This window comes from Camellia sinensis, chromosome 7 (genome assembly GCF_055761805.1).
Source record: "Camellia sinensis isolate YWXY chromosome 7, ASM5576180v1, whole genome shotgun sequence".
Classification (NCBI taxonomy): Eukaryota; Viridiplantae; Streptophyta; class Magnoliopsida; order Ericales; family Theaceae; genus Camellia; species Camellia sinensis.
The window spans coordinates 134,873,970-134,900,356 of NC_138967.1; the positions used below are offsets into that span (position 1 = coordinate 134,873,970).

General features: G+C 34.8%; 1 protein-coding gene across 1 annotated transcript; it reads right to left on the minus strand.

Annotated features, from left to right (window-relative positions):
- Positions 1-19,163: 19,163 nt before the first annotated feature.
- LOC114274253 (uncharacterized) lies at positions 19,164-21,455 on the minus strand. Its single transcript, XM_082881127.1, has 8 exons — positions 21,008-21,455; positions 20,835-20,908; positions 20,127-20,668; positions 19,931-20,009; positions 19,797-19,863; positions 19,515-19,746; positions 19,317-19,422; positions 19,164-19,232 (listed from the first exon to the last, which is right to left on the minus strand). Exons 1-8 carry the CDS (start codon positions 21,453-21,455, stop codon positions 19,164-19,166), a joined length of 1,617 nt encoding a protein of 538 aa, XP_082737253.1.
- Between the last annotated feature and the right edge of the window lie 4,932 nt (positions 21,456-26,387).

Below are 26,387 nucleotides of genomic sequence, written 5' to 3' on the forward strand. Positions count from 1 at the left end.
TGTTTATTTATTTATTTATTAGAATTCCATTATTAAATAAATATAGCATGAGTTATTTGTAGATTTACATTAAAATGCTATTGTATGGAATTTATCATGCTTTGTATATGCCATAGTCAGTGGGAGGTTATTCGGTTGAGAGAAATCTTTGTAGATTAACTCCCGAAAACCAATATTTTGCGCATAAATTAAACTAAATTTTGGATAATTGTCACTTGTGGCGCAAGAGATGATTACGAGCATAGCGGATTTTCGATCTTGCGACTTGTGTAATATTGTCACTATTTAATTTAGATTTTTGCGGCAAAATTATATTATGCTAATCAAATTAATCCCAATGCGAATTTCTCTCTAAATTGATTTAGCTTATGAAAGTTAATTTGGTTGACCTAAACTTAGTAGAGATGTTCAAATGTGAACAAACTAATCCCATTCTTTAGATGAGCAAAAGTCTTGGAGACTTTAGGTCAAATCTTAATTGAGCCAAAGTAAGGAAACATGACTCAAAGTCGTCGTGTTTTTGTTGCCTTGTTTGGCACAATAAAAACTAATGTGTGCGCTATAGTTAGCGGCACGCTACATAGTTTTGGTTGGCAAGTTTTGGAGTTATGAAATTAGTAAGCCCTCAATAGATCTGTATATGATCTTGACTAATGAGTTGCGCGGATTGACTTTGTAATTTGACTTGTAAATAATGTTACATTCAAGAGTCACGTCATCCAAGAAATGCGAGCTTAAATAAATTAGTCATTAAGTGTAAGACGAGTAGCCAGTATGAGCAGTGTTTTGCTCTCTACCCAATTATTGGGAGTGGATTGAGTGAAATTTCATGCACTATAATAGTGTGCGTTGAAATATCACGTGAAGTTAAAAGATTAGCGCTTAGAAGCTGCAAAATCTATTAACACTGAGTGAAAAGATTAGCGCTTAGTGGCTGCAAAATCTATTAGCATTGCCAACTTGTCTAAGTGTGGACACTTACTGTTTCCACACTTGAGTGTGAAACATGGATGAGGTGCTTCTTTGTGTGATTCCTTTACTAGGCTAACGTTTTGAATAACATTTACCACTAAGCACAAACGTTGCAGCATAGTAATGAAAAGGTTAAGGCTGACAAGGTTGTTATGACTCTAAGAATTTAACGCATCGCTTGTAAGAGCATTGTGTTGAATTAGACTCTTTAGCCTAATTCGCGCTTAAGTTACTTCAGGAGCTATCATAGTTGATAGCTTATTCTCTCCTTCTTGTGGATAGTAGAATTAATTGCAAGTAACTATGAAGCGAGAAATAGAGATGGCAACAGGAGTATCGTCATCTTTCAACTAGATGTATTAAAGTGTATGGAGAATAAAATTGACTTGAAGATGCAGGGGATTAGCACTTACTAGTTAAATTTGCGACTTAGGCGCAGTTGATATCTCCATGACATCCTTTTTATGATCTAGTGAATATGACTTAGTCGTGAGTCATTACCTAGTTGGGCCTAAACCTTTAAAACTTGTCTTCGAGAACTCACACATTAAGATGATTGGAATTAGTTTATGACATTGGTCATGAACCAGTGGCTTATTATACTTAATCACATTAATGAGATGATGACACGATGGTTTGAGTAGGCCTTCTCGGGCCCACTCGCTTATGACATCCTGCTCTCATGTGAATATGTAACTTTGTTCGCAATGGGTGCGCACAAGTAAGTAGGAAAGCCGCAGAAGGTCATTTGTTTTGGCGCATTTAGTCCACTATGGTATTTTGTGACTAGATATGTGTGAGGGTATGATAGCTAAGCCTCAATCTCGACACATTTATAGATTACGATACGCATCTGAGTCAAGACTATTTGATCTCCCATAAGTCAAAAATTTTTGAGATGATTTTTGACATTGCACATATAAGGTCGAGATCAATTAGATAAGAGTTTTTTGTGTTTTTAGTTTTGACCAAGGTGGCGAGTATCTATTTGAGTTATTTTTTCAGAAAAACTCTGTGAAGAGAGATGGATGCTTAGAACATTGATTATTCCTAGTACTCAACAACACACTGGTGTAGTAGAGATAAGGAATTAAATATTGTTAATGTTAGGTAGATAATGGCGCAAAATGTTTCCCAATTGGGAATTGCACTAGTTTGTTGCCTATATCCCTAACTAAGTGCCCTCCATATCAGTTTTTTACACTCCATTTTGAGTAATGGGTTAGCAGAGAGCCATCTATGGGCGATCTGTAACCATTAAGCAGCTTATCTTTATTCTACTTCTCATAAGATTGCGAAGTTAAGACCTAGGGTTCTATAGCGCATTATTGTATGCTGTCTTGTAAACACAAAGGGTCGTGTGGCGCATTATTGTATGCGGTCATGCAAACCCTCCGGGTCATGTGCATATAGGTAAGCAGCTTTGTGGTAGTGTAACTAAGTCACATAAAGTTTTATTAGTAAAGGTGACGTGAATAGAGTTTTCGGAACTCTATAAGATGGAGAATTCCAAGCATAGCGCTCTATGTAGCCTAGTTGAGAATGGAAAGAAATTTCCAATATCCTAGGGACAGTGGGAGCGATGTGTCTACTAATGGATTACTCCATTAGAGAAGAATACTCTACATTCTTAGTTGCGTGGTAGCAAATGTGAAAATTTTCCACGTCATCACTGGGTGATTGAGAGGGAAACATTCATGATTGCTCCGCAAGATGATAAAGAGCCTAGGATAATGCCTAAGGCTCTAGTCCCCTATTTTTTGAAAGTGGATCAATGTTGCGCAGTTTAAGACAAAGTCTTTGAGGATTAACCATTTTTTATAATTTGGTTGACTTTCTATTATGACGCAAAACTGTTATAAAGTTATGCATAATTTGGATAGTCATTGTTGAGGCATAAGGCTCGCTAGATACCGAATGGTCGCACCATTGAGGAAAGTGTAGACCATGAGAAGACTTCCTCCTGGGGAGTGAGGTTATTTTGACTTGGGCTATAATTGACATAAGTTCGGAACATTGATTTGTGGACATTGTGACCTGATTTCTCATTAGAGAATTGGATAAGTAGATCCGTAGGGATTTACCTTCTGCTTTTATGGTGAAAAGTTAGGAGCGCAAAAAGGTTGCTGGTTCCAATAAATCTTTTACAGCCTAAAGCAGTTATCCAAACAGTGGTTCTTAGATTTCGTCAAGCCATGATAGGGCAACGATGATCGATGAAGACCACTGAGGCATGATCAATGGTCCAAAAGAAGTTTTTCCTTACTTAGTCATTATGAGCCAGGAATTTATAAGGTAGTCGCCATCTAGGGTGGGCAGTCCTCTATTTTAGATATGATGGACATGGGTGATGTAATTTATATGCTCGGATGTACGATCCTTAGGGATTGTTTTAGGAAAATTCTCGGTTTGTCTTCGATGACTTACATAGAGAATATCCTAGAATGATTCTAGATGCAAAATTGCAAATCCATTGACTTACCTATCGGTAAAAGCCAGAGCCTTAGCTATTGAGTGAATCCTCAGATTGTCTTTGGGAGAAACAGATGACCTATATTCCTTGATCTTTTCTTTGTTGTGGGAGCCTAAAGTACGCTATGTGGGCGTATTCGGCATGATAAGTGTTATCTTTGATAAATGGTTAACTGAGTTGTTCAGACATTGACCTTGCTCATTAGACTGTGGATAAAATGCTTTATTAGAAGCATATTAATTTGCTCCTTGTAAAATTCAATGCGCTAGTTGGGCGCATCTGCGCTAGTTGGGCGCATTAAGAATGAACGCAAATTGGTCACCAAAAATATCTTTAGAGAGGTTATTGCGCAAGAGGTAGTGATCTTAAATCATTTCATGTGAGGCGCACATGGTGGATTCCGTTGTATATACTTATCGCAAGAGGTGCTGATAAGGCTTATGTTTGGAATCTATAATTGCGCAAGCTGTGGTCATTTTTTTTAAGATCGATCACTTATTTTGAGATGATGGGATGTTGACACTATTACGGTTTGTGTCATAATGATTAGCAAATGATGATGTCAGCAGGCAAGATTGGCTCACTCACACGAGCAATCGCCCTTGACGCTTGGGAGCGAGCAAGGATGAGACTGGTGGTTTATTTTTATTCGGAGCCAAGAGAGGCTTAAATCATCCACTATGTATGTCGCCTTGGTTATAACCAAGATGAGGTCGTGTTAAGGACCAAACATGGATGTTAGTACCCACTTTCCATGTTGTGCCTGTTATGATTAGCCAGATGCGAGATCTCATTTGGCGCCTAGAAGGCGAGCAAATAGAGAATTCGGGTTAAGCGCTAGAAAGCGACTAGACTAATATCTGTACGGTGTATCGAGTATGACGTCACTCTTTATGGAAGAGTTACTCCACCGTAGCATGTATTCATACTATATGTGCTTGGCGACCGAGTAATGAGGTGAGAGAATGGATCCCTGCTTCCTCACCGTGTGAGTCTTACGTGTCATTATTGATATGACTTTCATTTATGTACCCTTTTGTGACTTTTGACTATGTCATAAGGTAAGGGGTTGATGTTCTGCTACTTTGGTATGTTGCCTGCGGTCATGCATGATTCGGCCTTAAGGGACATCACTGGGAAAGCGGTCAATCCTAAACTAAATGGCATGAGTGCAAAGGGAAGATCATCTAGTATTACACCACTGTTGTATATTCACTGTCGGCAACTCACATCGCTCTGTATGAGAGTCGAATTGAGTGTGAATATATTGCAAGAATTGAGAGGGTCAAACATGCTCTTTTTGAGGGATTAGAGATGTTTTTTGGACCGGTGTAATTAGATGGGTCTGGGGTATATGAGACACTATTTCTTTTCTTTTTGGGTTGATGTCTCTATGCTGGCTCATTTTGAGTTTCTAGTATAGAGCTCCCACATGCAGGTGTTCTCAGCAGTCGCACGGTGCAGTGGCTAGTATGAGATTGTTCGTTTTTTGGGGAGATTGAAATAGAGATGTGGCAGTGTCATGCCAACTCATGTGCGAGTGGGAGATGTTAGTAATGGGCGCCCATGTGGCATGACCATTAAATTTGATTTTGAATCCTTATCCAAATAGGTTTTGATTTTGAAATCAAACCTATTTAGGATAACCACTCTTGAAACAGACGTTATCAGTTTGAACTGATATAGATAGATATAATATATATTAGATATTATCTGTATCTTAACTGATATGGATAGATATTATAATATATTAAATATTTGTTATATGGTTATGGGTAATCCAAGAGAAACAACGTTGAGTCTGTTTCAACCCATATTCTGACTCTCTCCCAAGAAACAACGATCAAGTCAGTTGCACTGTGGTTTGTGTGGGTGATATTCACCATTGTAATATCACCCCACTGCTGGGATTGATTGATCTGATTCTGGAAGCACGTGATTTATCCACGAGGTTCTATCATCAAAAGGTATGATCTGATGATTTTATTCCGCTGCATATTCTGTGTTTTTTTTCAGTTTACAGCACCAAAATAAAAATAAGCATTTTAATGTTTTTTGTAAACAAAAAGCTATAGCTTTAAATGCTATCAATAATGACACCTAAATTTCAATTGACATACTTGAATGAAAACTAAATGTAACACAGTAGTGGCACAATAAAAAAGAAAATGAGTTAATGGAAATACCTATACATCTATATTCTTTCATATGTCTTTTAAGTCTATGGGAGAGAGGAAGAAGGAGAGAGACAGAGAGAGAGATAGAAGAAAGAGCATGTTAGAGTCTATGTTATTTTACAAGGACTTATTTTAACCATAAGGCATTTCATAAAATGTGTCTGTATGCTGAGTTTCTTCTGTATTGGAGATATTATTTTGTGATGTAATAATATTACAAAAATTGTGATCATATATCTTCCAAGGTGATGCTTAATCCTAAATTGTTGATGATTTGGAGATATTCATACACACTATAATGCACTATTAGTGCTACTTTTTGTTAGATTTGGATAGAAATAATTTCTTTTTCTAATGTTTAGGCTTTAGTTTTTAACTACATAAGCCAAGATCTTTGCATTGCCACAAACTTTTTTCTTATACTCCATGTGATGATTACATCAAATTAGTGTATAACATGAGCTTGTTTGATGTTTAGAAAAGAGAAGCATCTGAAGGTCTCGGTCTGCCCTTATGGAATTCTTTCAATACTCTTTTTATACTCTTAAAGGTATGTACATCCCCTTAGCTCTCATACATGCTTCTTCCATATAATATTTAAAATTAATCAAGTGAAAATTATATCGTAAAAATTATTTCCAAATATTTTTCACAATGTATTGCCCAAATAATTTTTTTTCCCTTTTTCTTTCCTCTATAACATGTTTTTTTTTTTATCCCTTTTTTTAAGTGAAAATCTTGTAGGATGCGAACTCAATCTCTGTTTTTTGTGTCACTGTGTATGTTATGTGCATTTTCTTCATATTCCTTTTCTATCCCCTTGGTCTATGTTCAAGGTTTTATTCATGGAGAGTGAAATTTACAACTGTTGGTATTTTTCCACAATAATAGAAAAATAAATTATATAAAATAAAATAGTTAAGATAAAACAATCATGTATTCAAATTATTAAAATAAATAATAGACTAGAATATAAATTACAACAGTTGAATAGATTACATGATGGAATTCAAATAAACCAAATTATTAGAACAAATTAGTAACATGAATAAATAAAGATTAGAACTCGTCAAAATAAAATTAATTATGAAAAATTAAAGAACAAAAGACAAGGGATGCAAACTGAGTCCCGTGTTTCACACGATGTCCTTAAAATAGATTTACCGCCTCACTGGTAGTGTTGGAGGTTTGTCAGCGTCTGTCTCCCAGGATATAACAATTGAACTTTTGCTACAATAGCACTCACTGAAGCAGCTTCGGCAAACTTGAACATTAGAAGTACTCTCTCTAACAAGAACCAAAGTAAAATGACTAGTAAAAAAAGATGAACAATTCTAGAAATTTTTAGTGTAAAAATCATCACCATCTTTTCATCTCAAAAAATCATCTCCATTTTCTATCTCTAAAAACTCATCTCTAAAACCATCTACAAAATTAGAGGGCAAAGGCTCATTTTATACTTGGAGGAGAGAACTATAGCTATGAACGCTAGCATCAATGGCCATCAAAATCGTCATAACCTCTACCCATCATTGGTAGGACTTACAAGATTGGCCACTAATATGGCCATCAACTCTAGTATCAAAAGAAGAGATTTACACAATTTATATATATATAATACACTAATTAAAGATTCTAAAAAATCTTTAGGTCTGCACAAAGGGATACGGGTTATAACCCGATCCACCAAACCTCTTTCATTGATGCCTACCTTATAAGACAATTTCTCATTCAATACTTGATGATTTTGGCTCATTCTATTTAATATTATAATCTTCTAACTTAAGATAATACAAACTCACTTGGACTTGTCTCAACCAATGGTTGAGTCCCACTTTAATTTAACATTAAAGTTGCTAAAAAAACTATTATTTTCCAACAATCCCCCACATGAATAAAATTGCCTGACTAAAGAAAGAACGGGAGACAACAAAAAGTCGACAATAGAGTACAATGGAAAACTCCTCCATCGAAAAAGATAACTTTTGACTTTGAACCTCTCCTATTGAAAGCCTATTGGGTTTATTAGCTAACTAGTGAACATGGAGTCTTGAATTGTTTTTACCTTTGGTGTAAACTGAGACAATAAACTTCACACAAAAATTCTCATACCATAGTTTAGTTCTCACTGTTGAGTGATTTCAAGAATTTGGCCTCGCCAATTCTTATAGAAGCGTCCCCACTTCGCACTCACATAGGTGACCTTCTTAAGGTATTTTGCTATACTATGTTTCACTATTTAATGCATACAGGTCTTAAAAGTATTTGTTTAACCTTTTACTCCTACAAGTATGACTGTATATAGGAATGGACAAGAGGATTTACCTCCTCAGTGACTCATCTCCGTTATTGTAAAGCCCCAAATTTCTAGCCCAAATGATAATACAACAATCATTGCTCTTTCAAGGAAAACTGAATATAAATCTCCAAACTTACATTACATGATACAATAGTTCTTCATGCAACAATACATTAATCCAACAACAAGTAAATAAACAAATAAATACGCCCAAGGGTTTACACGTTTCCAAGGCTTGAACCTGGTTACACAAATTGGTTATTCAAACCCGCACACATACAGCCCTTGGCTTACACACAGAGTCACAACAAAATGAGAGTCTCGTACTCTCAACACACATTTCCTTGTCTTTAGTTAGGCGGCATCACCACATCTTTTCCTCCACAAAAATCCCATAGGGTGAGCATAAAGCCCAGTAGGAAATCCTTAACAAAGTACATACATTTTATACAAGTCTCAAGAGATGAAATGCACATGCCATGCTATGTCCCTTTTTGAAGATAAATCACATTTTCATCTTTTGAAAACCATCATGCTCAATGATGTCATGCAATTTTAATTATTCAAAACTTAACAATTTATTTCAAGGGCGGTAAATGCGACTCTGGTAATCCTTAGGTCGGTGTCTGCAAGTAGTCTATACAAGTACTACCAAATTGTCATTTTTACTGATATTAACCGGAAGGCTCGACATTTATCCGCGTGGGTTTTCAATCTTTCACTCCGGACTCTCAGGCCAACTTATTCAATATCATCTACACCACCTATGAAGACTTACCAACGTATTTACCCCAAAACCATTCTATGAAAACTTGTTTCTCAACATTCTTTTCTCAATCCAAGTTTTCCAATCAACTTTCAGAGTTTAATGTAATCAAATGAATTGATATGCCAATAACACAAGATGGATATAAATACTTTTATTCCAATTCATCATCCAAGGAATAACACAATTCCCTCTTCTCAAGTAACCTCAACAATTAGTCATTTCAAGACTATTTCAACGTTTTGAACAATAATTTCCAAAATGAACAATAATTCTCTTATTCCCTGGAATTCATCATTTATATAAATATAAATAAGAAATTTTCCAAACATCCATTTATTTTGACACGCAAAATAAATATAACAATATCATTCATGGATTTTCAATGATCAAAAAAAAATTCCAAATTCTAGGTTTTCTCACCAAAACTATACAACTTAAATCTTTTGAAAGAAAACTTTTTTCAAAATCCTCTTTTCTTCAATCAATGAAGATCAAAACCTATAAGATTATTTTAAAAGAACAAGTGACAAACCCACTTTCAAAATCGCTCAACTTCTTAAATCAACAATCAATTTTCAAAGCTATCAAAAGATGATTTCGAAAATCATACAGATCTTGCAAAAACATATTTGTAACTCTAAGAAAATCCCTACCTCAAGTTTTGAAGAAGAAATGAGATGAAACCCCCAAAATCAACGGTGTCGAAACTCGATCTTCACCGCACACAATGAAGCCCTCGAGATGATAATCAATTTTGGTGAAGAACTTAGGTCTAAATCCCAATGGATTTGGAGAAATCAAAGAGATAAGATGACTTCGAGCGTAATCTGAAAATGTAATCAACTTTAGAGAGAGAGAGAGAGAGAGAGAGAGAGAGAGAGGACTGAAAACGTAATCTGAAATATCAAATTCACAAACTGATATAGCATGGTCCGCTCGAGCATGGAATGCCCTGCTCGAGCGTCAAATACACTAACCCAGTACTTTTGTTTTGTAGACAGGTTAAACTTCTGAAGCCAAACATTCTCCGCTCGAGCGCATAAATGGCTGCTCGAGCGGACAAGCAACTTCGAATGCATTTTGCATTTTTGCTTCAAAGGCGCTGCCCTTCAACCCTGCCAGGGCGCTCCCCTCAAACCCGCCAAGGGGCGCTGCCCCCTCAACCCCCGCGAGCTGACCGGGTAGCTCAATCACCGACCGGCCTAATCGAAGTGGCAAAACATAAAAGTAGGATCGAAACCAAGATTGCTATAGTTACATGCGATTAGGTTATCCCTTTGAACCTAGATCTGAGGATCTTCAATCAACTTGGTTAGGTTTTCCATTCCGATAACAACTCTTGCTAAAGGCTTTAGACTTATTCCCCTTGATGACTTCTTACAATATTGTCCTTAGACTGTACATAGTAGTTGTCGTATAGAATTATGTTTTTGATGAATATGTCTAGACTTTTACATTTGATAACCTTTACATTTGATATCCAGTTGATGTCACTATACCTTACTAGTATAGCTAGATAACAAGCGTAACGCAACCCATAATCCCAGTTATACCGCAAGTACCTCAATACCCATACAATCACCTTTCAATAATCAACATTAGGATTACTTGTGTATTTACTTAGCCTACTGATTGAGTAGGCTACATCTGGCCTTATACAACTCATCAAATACCTAGACTTCCTATGATTCGAGAATATTCCATTATTCTTGGTCAAATGGAGATTGAAGTCTACCAAGGTCATAGACACATCTATATCCGACTTATACTTCTCAAGACTCTAATCAAAATGATGAGACTGAGAAAGTATATCACTATCAAATGTTATGGAAATCTTAATTCGCAAATATACATCTGCATGGCTCATCCTCCATGTTAAACAACCTTTTGGTAATTTTGAACATCTTCTCATAACTATCAACAATGAACATGTTATTAATGTACAATTGTTAGTGTCTTTAACATAAATACATTTGTCAATATCCATAGATTTAAAAACCCACTTGACAACATCGAGTTTTCAAATTTGTCATGCCATTGTTTTGAGCTTGTTTCAAATCATATAGTGATTGCCCAAGCTTACAAACTTTTCTCGTCCTAGAACCAAAGAACCGTTTGGGTTGTTCCACGTAAATTTATTCATTCAAATCTCCATTTAGGAAAGCTATCTACACATCCATTTGATGTATCTCCAAATTTTGTACAAATGCAATCACAATCATCATAACTAATGTATCAAAGTAACCCAGGCATTCTCTTTGTTGGTATCCTTTGATAACAAGTCTGTCTTATTAGCTTTCATTTACTTGCATCTTAAGGCCTACTACCTATCCCCAGGTAAGATCCTTTAAGATAAAGTTAATTTAATAATTTCTTTCTAAAGAAATCACAACTTTGAAGAAGCTTTGAGCCTCACTTGCTACCAATAAAGGTTTTAGAAATTTAGATTGAAGGACTTTAAAGTCCTAGCCTTTTTACTTCTTCTAGGATCATCTTTTTCCTTATCTTGATCAGCGTTATCCTTTTGTTCAATCAAAATCGACCCCCTCCCCCCCTTTTAGAGTTTAGTATGAAAATAAGTTTTCAAAGAAAACCGCATCTTTGATTCCATGATAGTATTCTTGTGTATATCTGAATTCCAAATTTGCGCACAAGAAGCTAATATGCACTACTCTATTGTGTGTGACCAAAGAACACAAAGTCAACGGATTTTAGGCCTATCCTAATCCGCTTAAATTTAGGTATTGCCACCTTTTACACGACACAACCTGCATTCCCACATTCATAAGAATTTATACGAAGTCTTTAGGCCTTTCCAAAATTCATACAAGATCTTAAACAATTCCTAATATCACAATGGTTTTTTAGCTTATTAAATCTCAAAATCATATCACTGAAAAATATTTCCATACCATCATCAACTGAATTTGGTCTTTTTCAAAATCAAAGCACCAAACCGATTTGGTCCAACATGTCACTTTGAAGTCAATAGTCTTACTATTAGGAATCATAAATCCAGTGATCAATATTCTACTATTTGGGACTCCATATCATGGCCAGTAGTCCTATCACTAGGAAACACTTATCTCTCAACATGTGGTTAGTAATCTTCTCTCTGCTAGGAATAACAATGTCTTGACACGTGATCAGTAGACTCTTCACTTACTAGGAATCACCATGTCGGAACATGTGATCAGTAATCTCTTCACTACTCGGAATCACAATGTTTTGACATGTGATCAGTAGTCTCTTTACTAATAGGAATCACAATGTCTTAACATGTGATCAGTAGTCTCTTTACTACTAGAAACCACAATCTCATAACTATGTAGCCAGTGGTTTAACACCTCCTAGGAGCCACCAATTTCTTATCTATTTAGTCAGTGATCTTACACTCACTAGGAGTCACCAATTAAGAATATATATGGAATTATAAAATTCTAAATATATTTTCATACACCCTAATGGGTTGTCTCATCTTTGCTCTTAAGAAAAGTCACATAGCGATAATATGTGCTATCATTGACATATGGATAAGATACTTATTGCCTCTAATTAACAACTAGAAAAGTTTCCAGGACATACTGGAAGGATCACAAACGGTCCCAATTAAAACCTAGTCACCTTAGACAATGTAGCTACCTTTTTTTTTATTTATTTTTTTATAGAACTTTACATTGTTAATTTAGAGATAATATCATACAATCTGCTGATTTCCTTTGATTAATCTTGATCTCTCTTGATCTTCCTTTAAGATCCTTGCAAAGCTTAAGGTTATCGAGTGGAACATCTTCTGTTGTCACCTCTAGAAATTCAAACTATTGAATTTCTTCCACCGCTCATAAAGGTCAACCATTACTCTCGAAACTGGGACGGAGCCCATTATTTCTTGAATAAGAATCAAAAATATTTTAGTCAATGCTAAAAATTAGTTTTTTTTCTCAAGACCAAAAATACTTTGGAAATAATCAAGTTATACCACTACTCCAAATACATATAAAGATCACACTTTTTTTGTGTGATGTATGTTTTTTAATCACACCTTTTAAGTTTTATTAAAGTGTGGTCTTTGGGAGTGTGATTAAAAGGGGTCATTTTTAATCACACTTTTTAAGTGTCATTAAAAAATGCTTTCATCACATCTTTTAAATGTGATTAATAATATTTAGATCACATCTTTTACGTGTGATTAAAACTATTTAGATCACACATTTTAAGTGTGATTAAAAACATTTAGATCACACCGTTTAAGTATGATTAATAAATTTAGATCAAACTGTTTAAGTGTGATTAAAAACATTTAAATCACATCTTTTAAGTGTGATTAATAACTATTAAAACCTGTGATAAAAAAAAGAATTTGACATATTTGAAGAATAATCAATATTATTTTTGTACGCGCATTTGAAGAATATAGTACACACTATATACTATATTTTGAATCACAACCATATATTGAATGGAATAACGTCATATATTTCATAAATAAAAGTTAAATGTTCAAAAGTATATACAAAGAAATTAATAAAAAGTTTTTAACTGTGATTACATATATTAAAAAATAAAATAAAAAAACTTTAAAAAACTAAGTTCTTGAATTCTTTGACCATATTTTGCATCTCTCCAAGAAATTTCTGACCTGAAAAATAAAAAAACAAATTAATTCAAAAACCGCTAGAAGCATATGAAAAAACTTACTATTTTTGTAGAGATTGTTCTTGTCTTACAAAAGACAAAATCGATCATTTTCTCATCACACTGACTCTTCATCCCCTGCATCAATAGAAATAAATAACGAATTTGATTATTACTAGTATAAAATGTTTGTATTACCATATATAAATATGACATATACATATGGAGCATGATTGAACAATATATATAAACACATATTAGTAAATCCTAGCCTTGAAAAGATTTTGTCAAAAAATTATTATAGCAACACATCAACAGAGAGAGTAAACTAAACTAAATCCCAACAAAAATTAAAGCTCAAATCAAGGTAGAGAAAGAAAAGCAATTACTATACCAAGTCAAGATGGGTCAACTCCAAAAGACTAAACAAATGAACAATCCCCCACAGTTCCAGTATTTGAGTGTTGAGCAATTCCACCAAGATTTTAACAATTATGTACTGGTGTATCTGTTTTCAGATAAGAAAAAATATAAATAGAGAGTGGATAGAAAGAGAAGAAAGAGATGAAATGATGAAAGAGAAAAGAAGAAAAGAGCACAAAAGAGAACAAGTTTAAAGGAGGAAAGCCTGGAATAGTTATATAACTACCATGACCCAAATTTAGTTTTCAACTTAACCAGAATTAACTCATGGTAATTTGTCCATACACAAAGCAAAGTCGTGAATACACTATCATGTATAACAGTCATAGAAAAGAGAAAAATGCATATTGCATCATAGTAAAGTGTGTTTGATTGGGCTTGCCTTTCATGCTAACCTAGTTAAGATGAAAGGGTTTTGCTAAGATGCAATATGTACTTTTTTTTTGTTGTATCATGTGTTGTGCTTTTCATGGTCTTTTCATCAATAAAATTTTCTTTTGCTTATCAAAAAATAAAAAATAAAATGGATAACCATCATAACGCTAATCAACCTTTTCAAGCAAGATAACAATAAACACTGAAGATATAATTTCTATTAAATGTGTGAGAGGACATGCTATCTTCAAAAAACATAGAAAACCACCATATGATATCTTAAAAATCATTAAAAATAAATAAATAAATTATTTATTCATCATGGTGAACATATAATTTCTGAAAACAGTGATGTTCAGAAGCTTGTTTTGTAACTTAACCTTCCAAACCAAAGAAATTGGAGATTTATGATCATTGAACCCAATAAATCGAGTTGATTTTAGCTGTTCCATAATATGTACAAAGTTCACCTATGCAAGAATAAATATACGCTTACCATCACTCAATAAATAACTTTTTATGGAGAGTCTCATGGTACCATCTCAAATTATTTCAATTTTAGAATCACAAATTAGAAGCTATATTTAAAGATAACTCTAAATTGACTTTGTACTCTTATTGAGAACAATGTATATGGGGTAGTCAACATTTGGCTTGTAACCTATTACCTACCTAACTTTGTCTATTTCTAATTGCCATTAGTGAAAATCAAATGATGCCAAAGGCAAAATAAAAATATTACAAAATATTTATTTATTATATTTCGAATTAGGTTCATCCTTATATTCATTGTATTGGGTATCATGCAATACAAGAGTGATAGACAAGACTGATCTAGTGTGAAGCAATCTCAAACTCTTGAGTGTAAGAGTGATATTTTGTGAAGGTTGTGAGTTTTCCTAAGATGTACTTGAGTTTACTATCTCCCATTGTACAAATGCTTTTGTATGAAGTAAAATTTACACATTTTATGAAATTTGTTATGTTCTTGAAGTGACTATATACTCCTTACCAACTAAAAAAATTGTTTATTAGCAATTTAAAGAATGGAAGTTATATCATACTTACATGTTGGATTTCAACTCATATTCTTTAGTACAAAATTAATCCATTCAACTCGCACTTCATCAAGTTCGGTGTCCGTGTAAGTCTTTTTTCCATTGAACTACAAGAGGTTATTTAGAAACAATTAGATCATGAAGAAGATGTACGAGTATCATGAATATAATAGTAATAAAAGTTTAGAATTTATCTCACATTTTGCTTTCTTAGGATGCTTTGATCTCTAATGAGGTCTTTCATATACCTCATTACATAAAACCCACATTCCACGTTTGTAGGTTGTTGCGGGGACTACATGAAAGCATTTTCATTATTATTAGAAACTACATATAAAGTGTTATGATCAAGCTGAGCAACCATTAGCATAAATATAAGCATGACAAAATTAGAGAAAATGATATTGATTACCTGAACTACTTTCCAAACTGGATTGGTACTCCTCCTCCGTTGGGTAGTTTCATAAATTTTCAAAGCACTTTATGAAAGAAATTCCAAAAGTCAAAATATTTTTAGGCTAACTCAAATTGCTTAAAAATGTACGAACTAGCCAAACTTACGTGTTTATTACAATTTCAAGGCTTGTGTTTATTTTAGAATTAATTGGATCAAGCAAGTACACAATCATTAATGCTAGATCAATGACTAACAATATCCAATGGTACCTACAATTAAACAAGTCACAAGTATGAGCTTAATAAGTTGATTATCATTTGAACACATGAAATAAATAGTTTTAGATAATTACCCAATATTATAACGAATTAAAATCAATTGCTCTAGCATAGCCTCCTCTAATCTTCTTGCAAGCAACATTGATTTTGATTTCTCCCCATCCATAGTTTTTCCACTAACGATACAAGGGTTAACAAATACAAATTGTTTCATCCAATTGGAAACCTTCAACACCTGATGGAGATCACTAATAAAAGAAAAAAATGTTAATTAAATTCGTAATTCATAAAATCTGTAGAAATAGCTATTGAAACAAAAGATTGAATGGACTCTTGATATTTTCCACATTCAACATTAATTGAAACTCCCTAAGTTTAAAATTTTCAAAATAAACAAATATAAGTCAACTTTAATTTTAAGAAAGTGTAATAAAGTTTCTAAGTTTGAATATTTTACCTCATCACCGACCAATACAAGATTTTTGGGCCAAGTAACAAAAAATCCCACTGCTTCTCCAATAATAAGCATCTCATCTGGGATAGGTATAGGAAGAAGGGCATCTTTTTGAATAACAACTTTAATAGACACATGTACATGGGATTCTCCTAATGGCACCGTATGAATGGCTTCATTGGGTTCAATTCTCTCATACACCGTGCCATGTGCAACAATATTTTCAATGGAACCTACCGTGAGTTTGCACGGTTCGCCCTATAACACACAAAGTTAACAATGGAACTTCTAAGAATATCACTAACGATATTAGAAATTATAACATCAATATATAAAAACTACACACCTTTCTCTTATTTTGTTTAGGATCTTGAGGTGGAATGTCGTCCTTACTTCTCAGTCTATTTTCTGCTAAGATAGAATCATGCTGAAAATTGCCTCTACCACCACTTTTCAACGTGTTTGAACATTTGCCCTATAACAAACACACAGATAACAACAAAAACACTAATAAAGTCACTAACAGTATTAGAAAATATAACAACTTTAGGTGTTCTAAATGCTACACATCTTTATAATCTTTAGGGTAAGAGCTTGGGATGGAATGTCATCCTTAGTTCTCGCTCTGTTTTCTATTGAGAGAAAATCACACTGAAAATTTCCTTCATAACCACTTCTCAAGGCGTTTGAACTAACATGATCAGATTCTGGTGTATGTGGTATTTGTTGTTCCACTGCACTAAGCCTAGTTTGCAATTGTACCACCACTGCCTCAAGATCATTACATTTCTTCTCCCAATGTGACTGATTCCAACGTCTAGGCAAGTGAAAGTAGGTGCTACATGTGACAAGATTTCCTACACCCCTTTCTCGACTAGAAGATTCAGGAGTACCCAATGCCATAGTAAGAATGTCATTGCATCCTTCATTCTTTAAACTCCCATCACTTTTTTGTTTGGTCAACTCATCCTACAATATTACATTACTATATAAGAAAGATGAACAATTGAGGTAGTATAAAATAAATGCAATTAGTACACACAAGTATCTTACAATTCTCGCAGCTTGTTCCATAATTGTCTTGTCATCATATTCTCCATTTTTATTTTGACGAGCCTTTTTCCATAGAATACTTCTGTCCAAATCTTCAGTAGATCTGGTCATACATTTCTATCAATCAAACATATATCAATTTTTCAAAATAATCATATCAAAATTGTTATTAAATTATAAAATTTATAACCACTTACATAATCTTCTTGAAAGCGAGCATAGCCCTTTCGACTGATTCTATGGTTATACTTATTTTGACTTCATCTCCATTTCTGAACCTGGCTCAAAATCTTTAAAAATGTAACACACAATGTTACTCCAAATGTATAGCATTTAATATTTTTTTTTGCTGAATAAGTCATAAAATAAAACAGAAAATTTACATGATTACAAGGGGCATGCCACTGTTATTACATAACTATACAAAGCTTGATGGGTCTAGCATTTAATGCTGACATTTTAAATAACTAAAGTTTGATTATTTTTACCTCAAACTCTTCTGATAGTCGCCCTTCAAGAAATGAGTCCCAATGTCTTTGTTTAACGAATCCATAAATTGCTGGTGGGTTTGATATGATCTCAGGATTGGACTTGTTTTCACGTATGTACTTGGTAAGTTCTTTCTTGAATGTCCTCCATTTTGAAGAAATTGAAGATAACACTTTTTTCTTACTTCTTTCATCCACTTTGTATGTTAACTGAGTAGTGAAAAAATATAATGTTATAAAATTCAAATTTTGATTGCACTTAAATACAAGTTTAAGTGTCTTACTTACCTCTAACAATTCCATAAGTTTTCTTTCAGTTCACCTGGCATCTCAAACCAGTCTTTATAGCATATCGAAACCATTGTGTGAGCCAACACCCCATGATAGCTTGAACATTTGATTGAATTGTTTCCAATCAATTGACCATTCTCGTTATAGCCAATGGCTTTTCGTACACCAGAACTCCTATCCTTTATGACATCTGGTAATGTTGTCGAACCTCTGCCTTTTCTTTTATTAGATTTTGGTTCTGTTGCTAGTAACCATGCATTCTCTCCATCAGTAGGCAGGACATGAGAAGTATCCATCCTGTGAATAAAATAAAAAGAAATTTAAGAAAAAATGTCAAATAGTTAGACAATTAAATATAAAGACATGAAGAAAATGAATATAAGTCAAACATCTTAACATGAAAGTACAACACTTAGACATATCTTACAAAGACATTTTTTTTTCATCATGGATTATTGAGCCAAGTTCCCTCACAATCTCCTCGCACGTAAGATGACAAAGAATCATCAACCATATCTAATGATTCAACTTCTGGCAAAACTTTTGTACAGCCATGATGCTCTATACAAAAATCATTTAACTCATCATCCTTTTCATAAGAATATTGTTTTTGAGGAGGTTCTAGCACAACTGACCATCTCGGATCAAGTTGATCTTGTACATAAAAAACTTGCATAGCTTGGGAAGCCAAAATGAAGGGATTGTCTTTATGGCCTATCCTCCCTAACTCAACTAATGTGAAACCCAACTCATCCACTCTAATTCCCTTTGTGTTGTCAACCCAATCACACTTAAATACCATAATCTTGAACATATTGTAGTCAAGTTGCCATATCTCAGTAATAACTCCATAGTAACTCATATCCGTAAACACTGGATTCTTATCCTTATAACCTGTCACTTGCATTGTTGTTGCCACGAAACTAACTCCACTGTTTTGGCTAACTCGTGAGTTATCTCGACCTTTTGTGTGATAACGACAACCATTGATGATATAGCTAGGGAATTTTATTACATCCAATCAAGGTCCTTGTGCTATCCACTTCAGGTTATTTGAGATATTTTTTTGACCACTTAATTCCTTTGAGACCTGCATATGGTTGAATAGTTAGCTAATTTTTTTCTTAATAATATTCGGTATTAGAAAAAGATAAATGTTGAATTACCCCAATACCTTTTCACGAAGCCAATACATAAATGTTTTATTATGCTCAATTTGTACCCATTTTTGACTTTGTGATTGACGATGATATTTTAGCTTCAACCAAGCCATATGCTCCCTATCAAATCATGAATAAAGCAATATATTATGAGATAAATCTCTAACTTGTGAGAATACAATTGTAAAAAAATGTACATGAAATATTCTTACTCAATGTATGGTTGAATGTCACTTGTATTTTCTAACACATAACGATGTGCTTGCTTCCATGCATTACGATCAATAGTAACAACATAACCACTTGATAAAGGCCTTCCAATTTCTGTATCATCATCAACTGTCATGTTCCTATTAGAAAGAATCCCGATTGCATCCACTCTAGATAAGTTCTCTGCGCAAAACTCAACAGCTTCTTCTACAATATAACTTTCAGCAATGCAACCTTCAGGACAATTATGATTACAAACATAACCCTTTAAGATCTTGATGAACCTCTCAAATTGGTACATCCATCCAAAGTGAACTGGTCCACAAAGTCAAACTTCTCTAACAAGATGCACTGTCAAATGCACCATGATATCAAAGAACGAAGGTGGGAAGTACTTTTCAAGCAAACATAATGTGACCACAAGATCTTTTTGAATCTCATCTAATTTTCCCACATCCACCACTTTGCTACAAATAGCTTTGAAAAAGAAACATAACCTGATAATGGCATGTCTCACATGCTTAGGTAACACAGATCGTATTGCCACAGGTAGTAACTGTTGCATCAATACATGACAATCATGTGATTTTAGGCCATAAAGTTCCAAATCTTACATTGATACACGACTTCCTAGATTTGAAGAGTATCCTTCTGGAACCTTCAATTCCAATAATGTTGTACATACTCTTTTGTTCTCCTCCTTAGACAATGTGTGACATGCTGGAGGCAAGTATGTTCGCTTCTCCCTAATTTGTGGTGCCAATTCTTCACGCAAACCCATTTCTACAAGATCAAGGCGAGAATTAATTCCATCCTTTGTTTTTCCTAGAATATTGAGTAACATACCAATGAGGCTCTCGCACACATTCTTCTCAATATGCATAACATCCAAATTATGTCTAACATATAAGTACTTCAAATATTCAAGATCAAAGAATAATGATTTCTTCTTCCAACATTTTGTACCACCAACATCTAATGCTTTTTTATTTTTCTTTCCCCATATGGTTACAAGCCCTTCAACCTTATTTAATATCTCCTCCCCAGTTAATGGTATTGGAGCTAATCCAAACTCTTGCTCACCATTAAAAGCCGTTTTTTGCTTCCGATATGGATGGTAGCGTGGAAGAAATTTTCTATGGCCAGCATATGTGTTCTTCTTACCATATTTTAATCTGTGAGAACATGTTCCTTAATCGCTCAAATTGCCTAATGTTGGAAAGTCGTTAATTGTCCACAACAAGATAGCCTTCAGCCTAAATACAAATTGGACATGCATAATATCCCTTTATAGCATAAGCGTCATAAGCTTTAATACCTACCTCCCACAACATTTTCAAATCATCAATTAGTGGTGCCAAGTAAACATCAATGTCATTACCAGGTTGTTGTGGACCTGATATTAACAATGATAACATCATAAATTTCCTTTTCATACATAACCACGATGGAAGATTATAGGTAATCATTATAACTGGTCAACAACTATACCTACTGCTAAGGGAATTGTGTGGATTTATTCCATCTGCAAAAATAGCTAATCGAAGGTTTCTTGGCTCTGCAGCGAAATCTGGCCACTTATGGTCTACTAACTTCCATGATGGAGAATCTGCAGGGTGACACATTGTACCATCAGAATCTCTTTCATGAGCATGCCATGTCAAATCCTTCGCTATTTTTGCTGATTGGAACATCCTTCGAAACCTTGGGATAGGTGGAAAATACCATAAAACTTTTGCAGGCACATCCTTTCTTATTTCAATGGAATTCTTCTTCAACTTCCATCTTGATGTACCACATGTAGGACATGAAGTTGTATCTTTGTACTCCTTTCTATAGAGTATGCAATCATATGGGCATGCATGTATTTTCTCATATCCCATTCCCAATGCAGCAAACGTCTTCCCAGCCTCATACATGGATGATGGTATTTCATTGTTCATTTGCAGCATATCACCCAACAACGCCAGTAGATCTTAAAACCCAGTGTGAGATAGGCTATTCGTAGTTTTGAAGTTATATAGTTTAACCAATGCAGATAACTTGGTAAACTTTGTGCAACCCGGATAGAATGGTTTTTCCTCATCTTCAAGTAATTTCTTAAACACTTTAGGATCAACCGTGTAATGATCATATGCATCTTGAACCATTTCTATTGTTTCAGCTATATTGTCTGTGGAAGACGTGTCAAATTGTTGCTAGGAAAAATCTTGTTCATTTAAACATGGTGATGCTTCACTAGTAACTACTTCTCCATGCCATATCCATGTGGTATAACTTTGGTCAATAGCATTGAAAAAGAGATGATTTCTAATCTCTCGAATAGGTTGGCTACTCAAGTTCCCACAAACTCTACAAGGACAACGTATTGATTGAAGATCACTTGCATGAATTATAGCAAAATTAAGAAATTATTCAACTCCGTTCTCATAGTCTTTTGATCTCTATCCTTGAACATCCAAGATTTGTTCATTTTAAATGTATTTTTGAATGCCTATATCAACAAAGAAATTAGAATATAAAAAAATAAACTAAAGGCTACAGAATTGATAACCTCAAAGGAATGCCATTGAGAAGGCACAATTTCTTTGATAGAACATTAAATACCTTAAGAAAACTTGGAAAGAAAAAAAACGCAGGATCTTATTACAAATAATTTATCTGATCTACGAATAATTGCAAAGTCAAAAAAAGAAAAAAAAAATAATAATAATTCCACAAGGTCTAAACAATCTAGGCATTCATTATTCAATACTATCATTTATATTGAATGTGTCATATCCAAGAGGAGAGGTGTAGGCTTTAAACACTGCTAGGAAACGCCCCAAGGCTCAAAGTGGGCTGCCTAACTCCCTTAGGTTGTTTGCCTCCCAAAAGAGGCAGCAACTGGCAGCAGCAACAACTGGCAGCAGCAAAAACTTGCAGCAGCAGCAAAAACTACACTGCAGCAGTAGCAGAGCAACAACAATACAGCTCTGTAGCAGTAGTAACAACTAAGTGCTTACTGGTCTTCTAGCTACCAATATAAATTTGAGTGGAGGGTAATTTCTTGAGGGTTGAGTGTTGGGGAGAAACCAAATGAAGGTTGAGTGTTGTTCTTGAGGGTTGAGTGCTGGTGAGAACATACAGGAGGGTCAAGTGATGTGAGCCATATGGTGAGGTTTACTATTTTAAATGTTTTAACTTACATGTTGCTGTGCAGGTTGCCAATTTGGTTTTTATATAGGGATGGTGGATTAAGAGATGGTGTGCCCTTATATATTGAGTGAGTGTTGTAAGCTGTGGATTGAGTGAACTAGTTTTAAAAACTTTCTAACTGTTTACTGCAAGTACTTATGGCTGGTTCTTATTATATAGATTTTTCATTGTGGGTCAAGTGAAAGAAGACCTAAATTGTTTGTTGCATTGGAGGATTTTCTCATTGTTATTACTCTTTGATTTCATTTGGTTGAATCTGTGTGGGTGGTCCTAACTGGTCATGCTAAAACTTGGAAGTATAAAGTTATGGGGAATGCAAACTTGAACCAGGTTGCAATCTGCGCCATTTCAATGAATGGAGTATGCTTGACAGTTTTCTTTTTATTTTATTTTGTTGGTGCTACACAATTGGATAAGAAGTATGGAGCTGAATTCCAACTGGTTTTATGCTCATGTTCTAAGGCTTCTACCTATTCCCTTGCGGGTTGTGCTTAGGGTCTTATTTTATTTTCTCAAACTCTTAGTTTCTTGTATATTGGTGTATGTGGCTGCTATGGAAAAACATAGCATTGATTGGCTTCTTTTGTGTGTGCCTCTGATCTTGGTTATGGAGGCAGCCAGTCTGCTAGCTAGACTTATTCACCCAAAAAAAAAAAACTAAGTGCAGCAATAGCAGCAGCAACTAAGTGCTGCAACAGCAGCAGTAGCAATAGCAAAGGCATTAACAAACCAAAACAAATCCTTATTTGAAGTGCATTACTATCCATTTATGTTTGAATTTAGTGTAATTTATCCTTACCTAAAACTGAAATGTATTAGTAGATGGGAACATCCATATGGTATTTGGACTTTTTTTTATAACTTTCTCCTTAATGGTGAATGTACTTTAAGGGAACAAGATATGAACAATATTCTGTGAACATAATATGGAATGTGTGTGCACCATTACATTAATTTAAGAGTTTCAACTAGTGTATATATAATTCAAGAGCATTTAGATAACCCGGTGATTGGGCCTTTACCTAGGATTCAATTCCTACCCTTATGTAACGAAGTTCGTCTTTTTAACAAGGAAAAAAAAATGAAAGGACAAAAACTAGTATAATTCATATACGAGAGCAATGCGGGAAGTAACTCAATGATCAAGGAGATCATATGGCTACAAGAGAAGAAACAATTGAGTTTCATATTTTCTTGTTTGTGTCTCCATGAGACTGTCTGCTTAACACTTTCAGAAATGCTTTCAGCTTGCCTTATTGGTAAAATATATTACTTTTCAATCATTTGAAAATGTAGCAGTATATTGATTAATGTGGGAACTAGTATCATGCATTTTGAAGTACATGGAAACAATGAATGAGTAATTTGAATTAACCATTATGTTAATTTTGAGATTAAGTTATTCTTTTATAATGTAATCAAAACAGATTGTGGTCCTGTTTTATGGTCAAATGTCATACACTATGCAAGTGATACCAGCAAAGGTCTGTTCTCTGTGGTTTAGCTGGGAGGGGGGAGGGGTGTGTTAGAACAACGCCTTATTTTAAGGATGCTTTCAAGACAAATTGAAAAACTTAAAAATAAAAGACATATAATAAATTTTTTGGATTTAAGATGTGAGAGAGAGTGGAAACTCTCAATTGGTTGCATTTGGGGATTTGAATCTTATTTTTAAACATTGCTAGGAAATGCCTCAGGGCTCAAAGTGGGCTGCCTAACTCACTTAGGTGGTTTGCCTCCCAAAAGAGGCAGTAACTGGCAGCAGCAGCAATAGCAGAGCAGTTCTGCAGTAGTAGTAACTGTTAGGTCCCTTGATTGTCAAATCCGGGTACAAAACTTTGGGTTGAACAAGTTGTAATTTTCCTGTGTTTTTGTTCTTCCCGCTCGAGCAGGACCATTGGCGCTCGAGCGGATTTTGTAGTCTCTCAGTATTTTGTTAGGTCTGTAAAAATACTGGAAGGTATGATTTCGCGCTCGAGCGGGTCATCTAGCGCTCGAGCGGAAATCTGTTTTGTTGCACGCAGATTTTGCTGAAGCCGCTCGAGCGGGATGTTGGGCGCTCGAGCGGAGATCGCAGACTCAGGATTCCTATTTATATTTGTTTAGGTTGTTTTTAGGACTACTTTTCTTAGATCTTATTCAAGAGTCCTAGGGTTTTGTTGGAAGTTTTCTTCTGAGGTTTTTTGTGAGTTTTCCTTGATATTTTGAGAAGAGTTCTTCAATCATGATCTAAGATACATACATCAAGGAGTTGGTTACTTTAAATTCAAGAGAGAGATCTCTTCGGTGGATTCCGAAGATTCAAGCGTAGAGTATCAAAAGCAGTTTGATTCTGTACGTAGTCGTTCATTCGACAAGTGAAGTTGTGGATTCAACTTCAGGATTGATCAGTTCCGAGACGAAGGCATGGTGAAAGAGTTACAGAAGATTCGAAGACAAATTGACTGAGTGGGGTAATTTGTATGTTATCTTTGTAATCTTTCTTACTTCAGTAGTGGATTGATTAGTGGCGTTTCGCCCGTGGTTTTTGATTACAATTGAAGGTTCTACAATTGTGGTTTTTTCCACGTAAAAATCGTTTGTGTCGATTTATTGTTTATTCCGAAAAACAAACAATCTAAATCACTTTCGTAAGTGCTTGTTGGTTTAGATCGTGTGTTTTGGATACTTGGGATTTGGAATATTTTAATCTTGATCTAATCACGAATCACTTAGAATTTTCAATTGGTATCAGAGCGGGTCACTTTTTTTAAAAAAATATAGGAGTGTGATTTTGTGTGACTAGTGATATGGATTCTATTCGTGAAGGTAACTCGACCCAGAGACCTCCTTTACTCAATGGTACAAACTATTCTTATTGGAAAGCTCGTATGAGAGCGTTTTTAAAATCCATCGATGAGAAAGTTTGGCACAGCGTAATCTATGGGTGGAGTGAACCTACTGTCATCATTGATGGTGTTGATATTCCTAAGCCCCTTGATAAATGGGACACAATTGATTACCAAAACTCGAGTTGGAACAGTAAGGCTCTCAATTCCCTGTTTTGCTCCGTCACACCTGAAGAGTTTCGTCGTATCTGCACGTGTGAGGTAGCAAAAGAGGCTTGGGACATTTTGGAAACGATTCACGAAGGTACTACTTCTGTCAAAAGGTCAAAACTTCAACATCTCACCTCCGCTTTTGAAACTCTTTTTATGTGCGATGATGAGACGTTTGATGAATTCTATGCAAAACTTAGTGATATCGTGAATTCCTGTTTCACACTCGGGGAAAAAATCCCTGACGCTAAAGTTGTTGGAAAAATTTTGAGGTCCTTACCCGAGAGGTTCCAATCAAAAGTGACAGCCATTGAGGAGGCTCAGAATGTTGATACCCTCAAGCTTGATCAATTGGTTGGAAACTTGCAGACTTATGAAGCCCACCAGATTTCAAAGGAAAAACAAAAAGAAAGTGTGGCTTTCACTAGTGCTCATGAGTCTGCAAAAACTCCGGAGACTGAATTTGATTTAGAGTCTGAGATGACGGCTATGTTTACTAAACAATTTAAAAAAAAATTTGAAGAAAAAGAAGCCTAATTTCAGAGACCCTATTTCAAAAGACAAGAGTAATGATAAACCCAAAACTTTTCCACCAAAACTTGCTCCTAAAACTAAAAAGAAGATTGTAAAGGGGCAAGG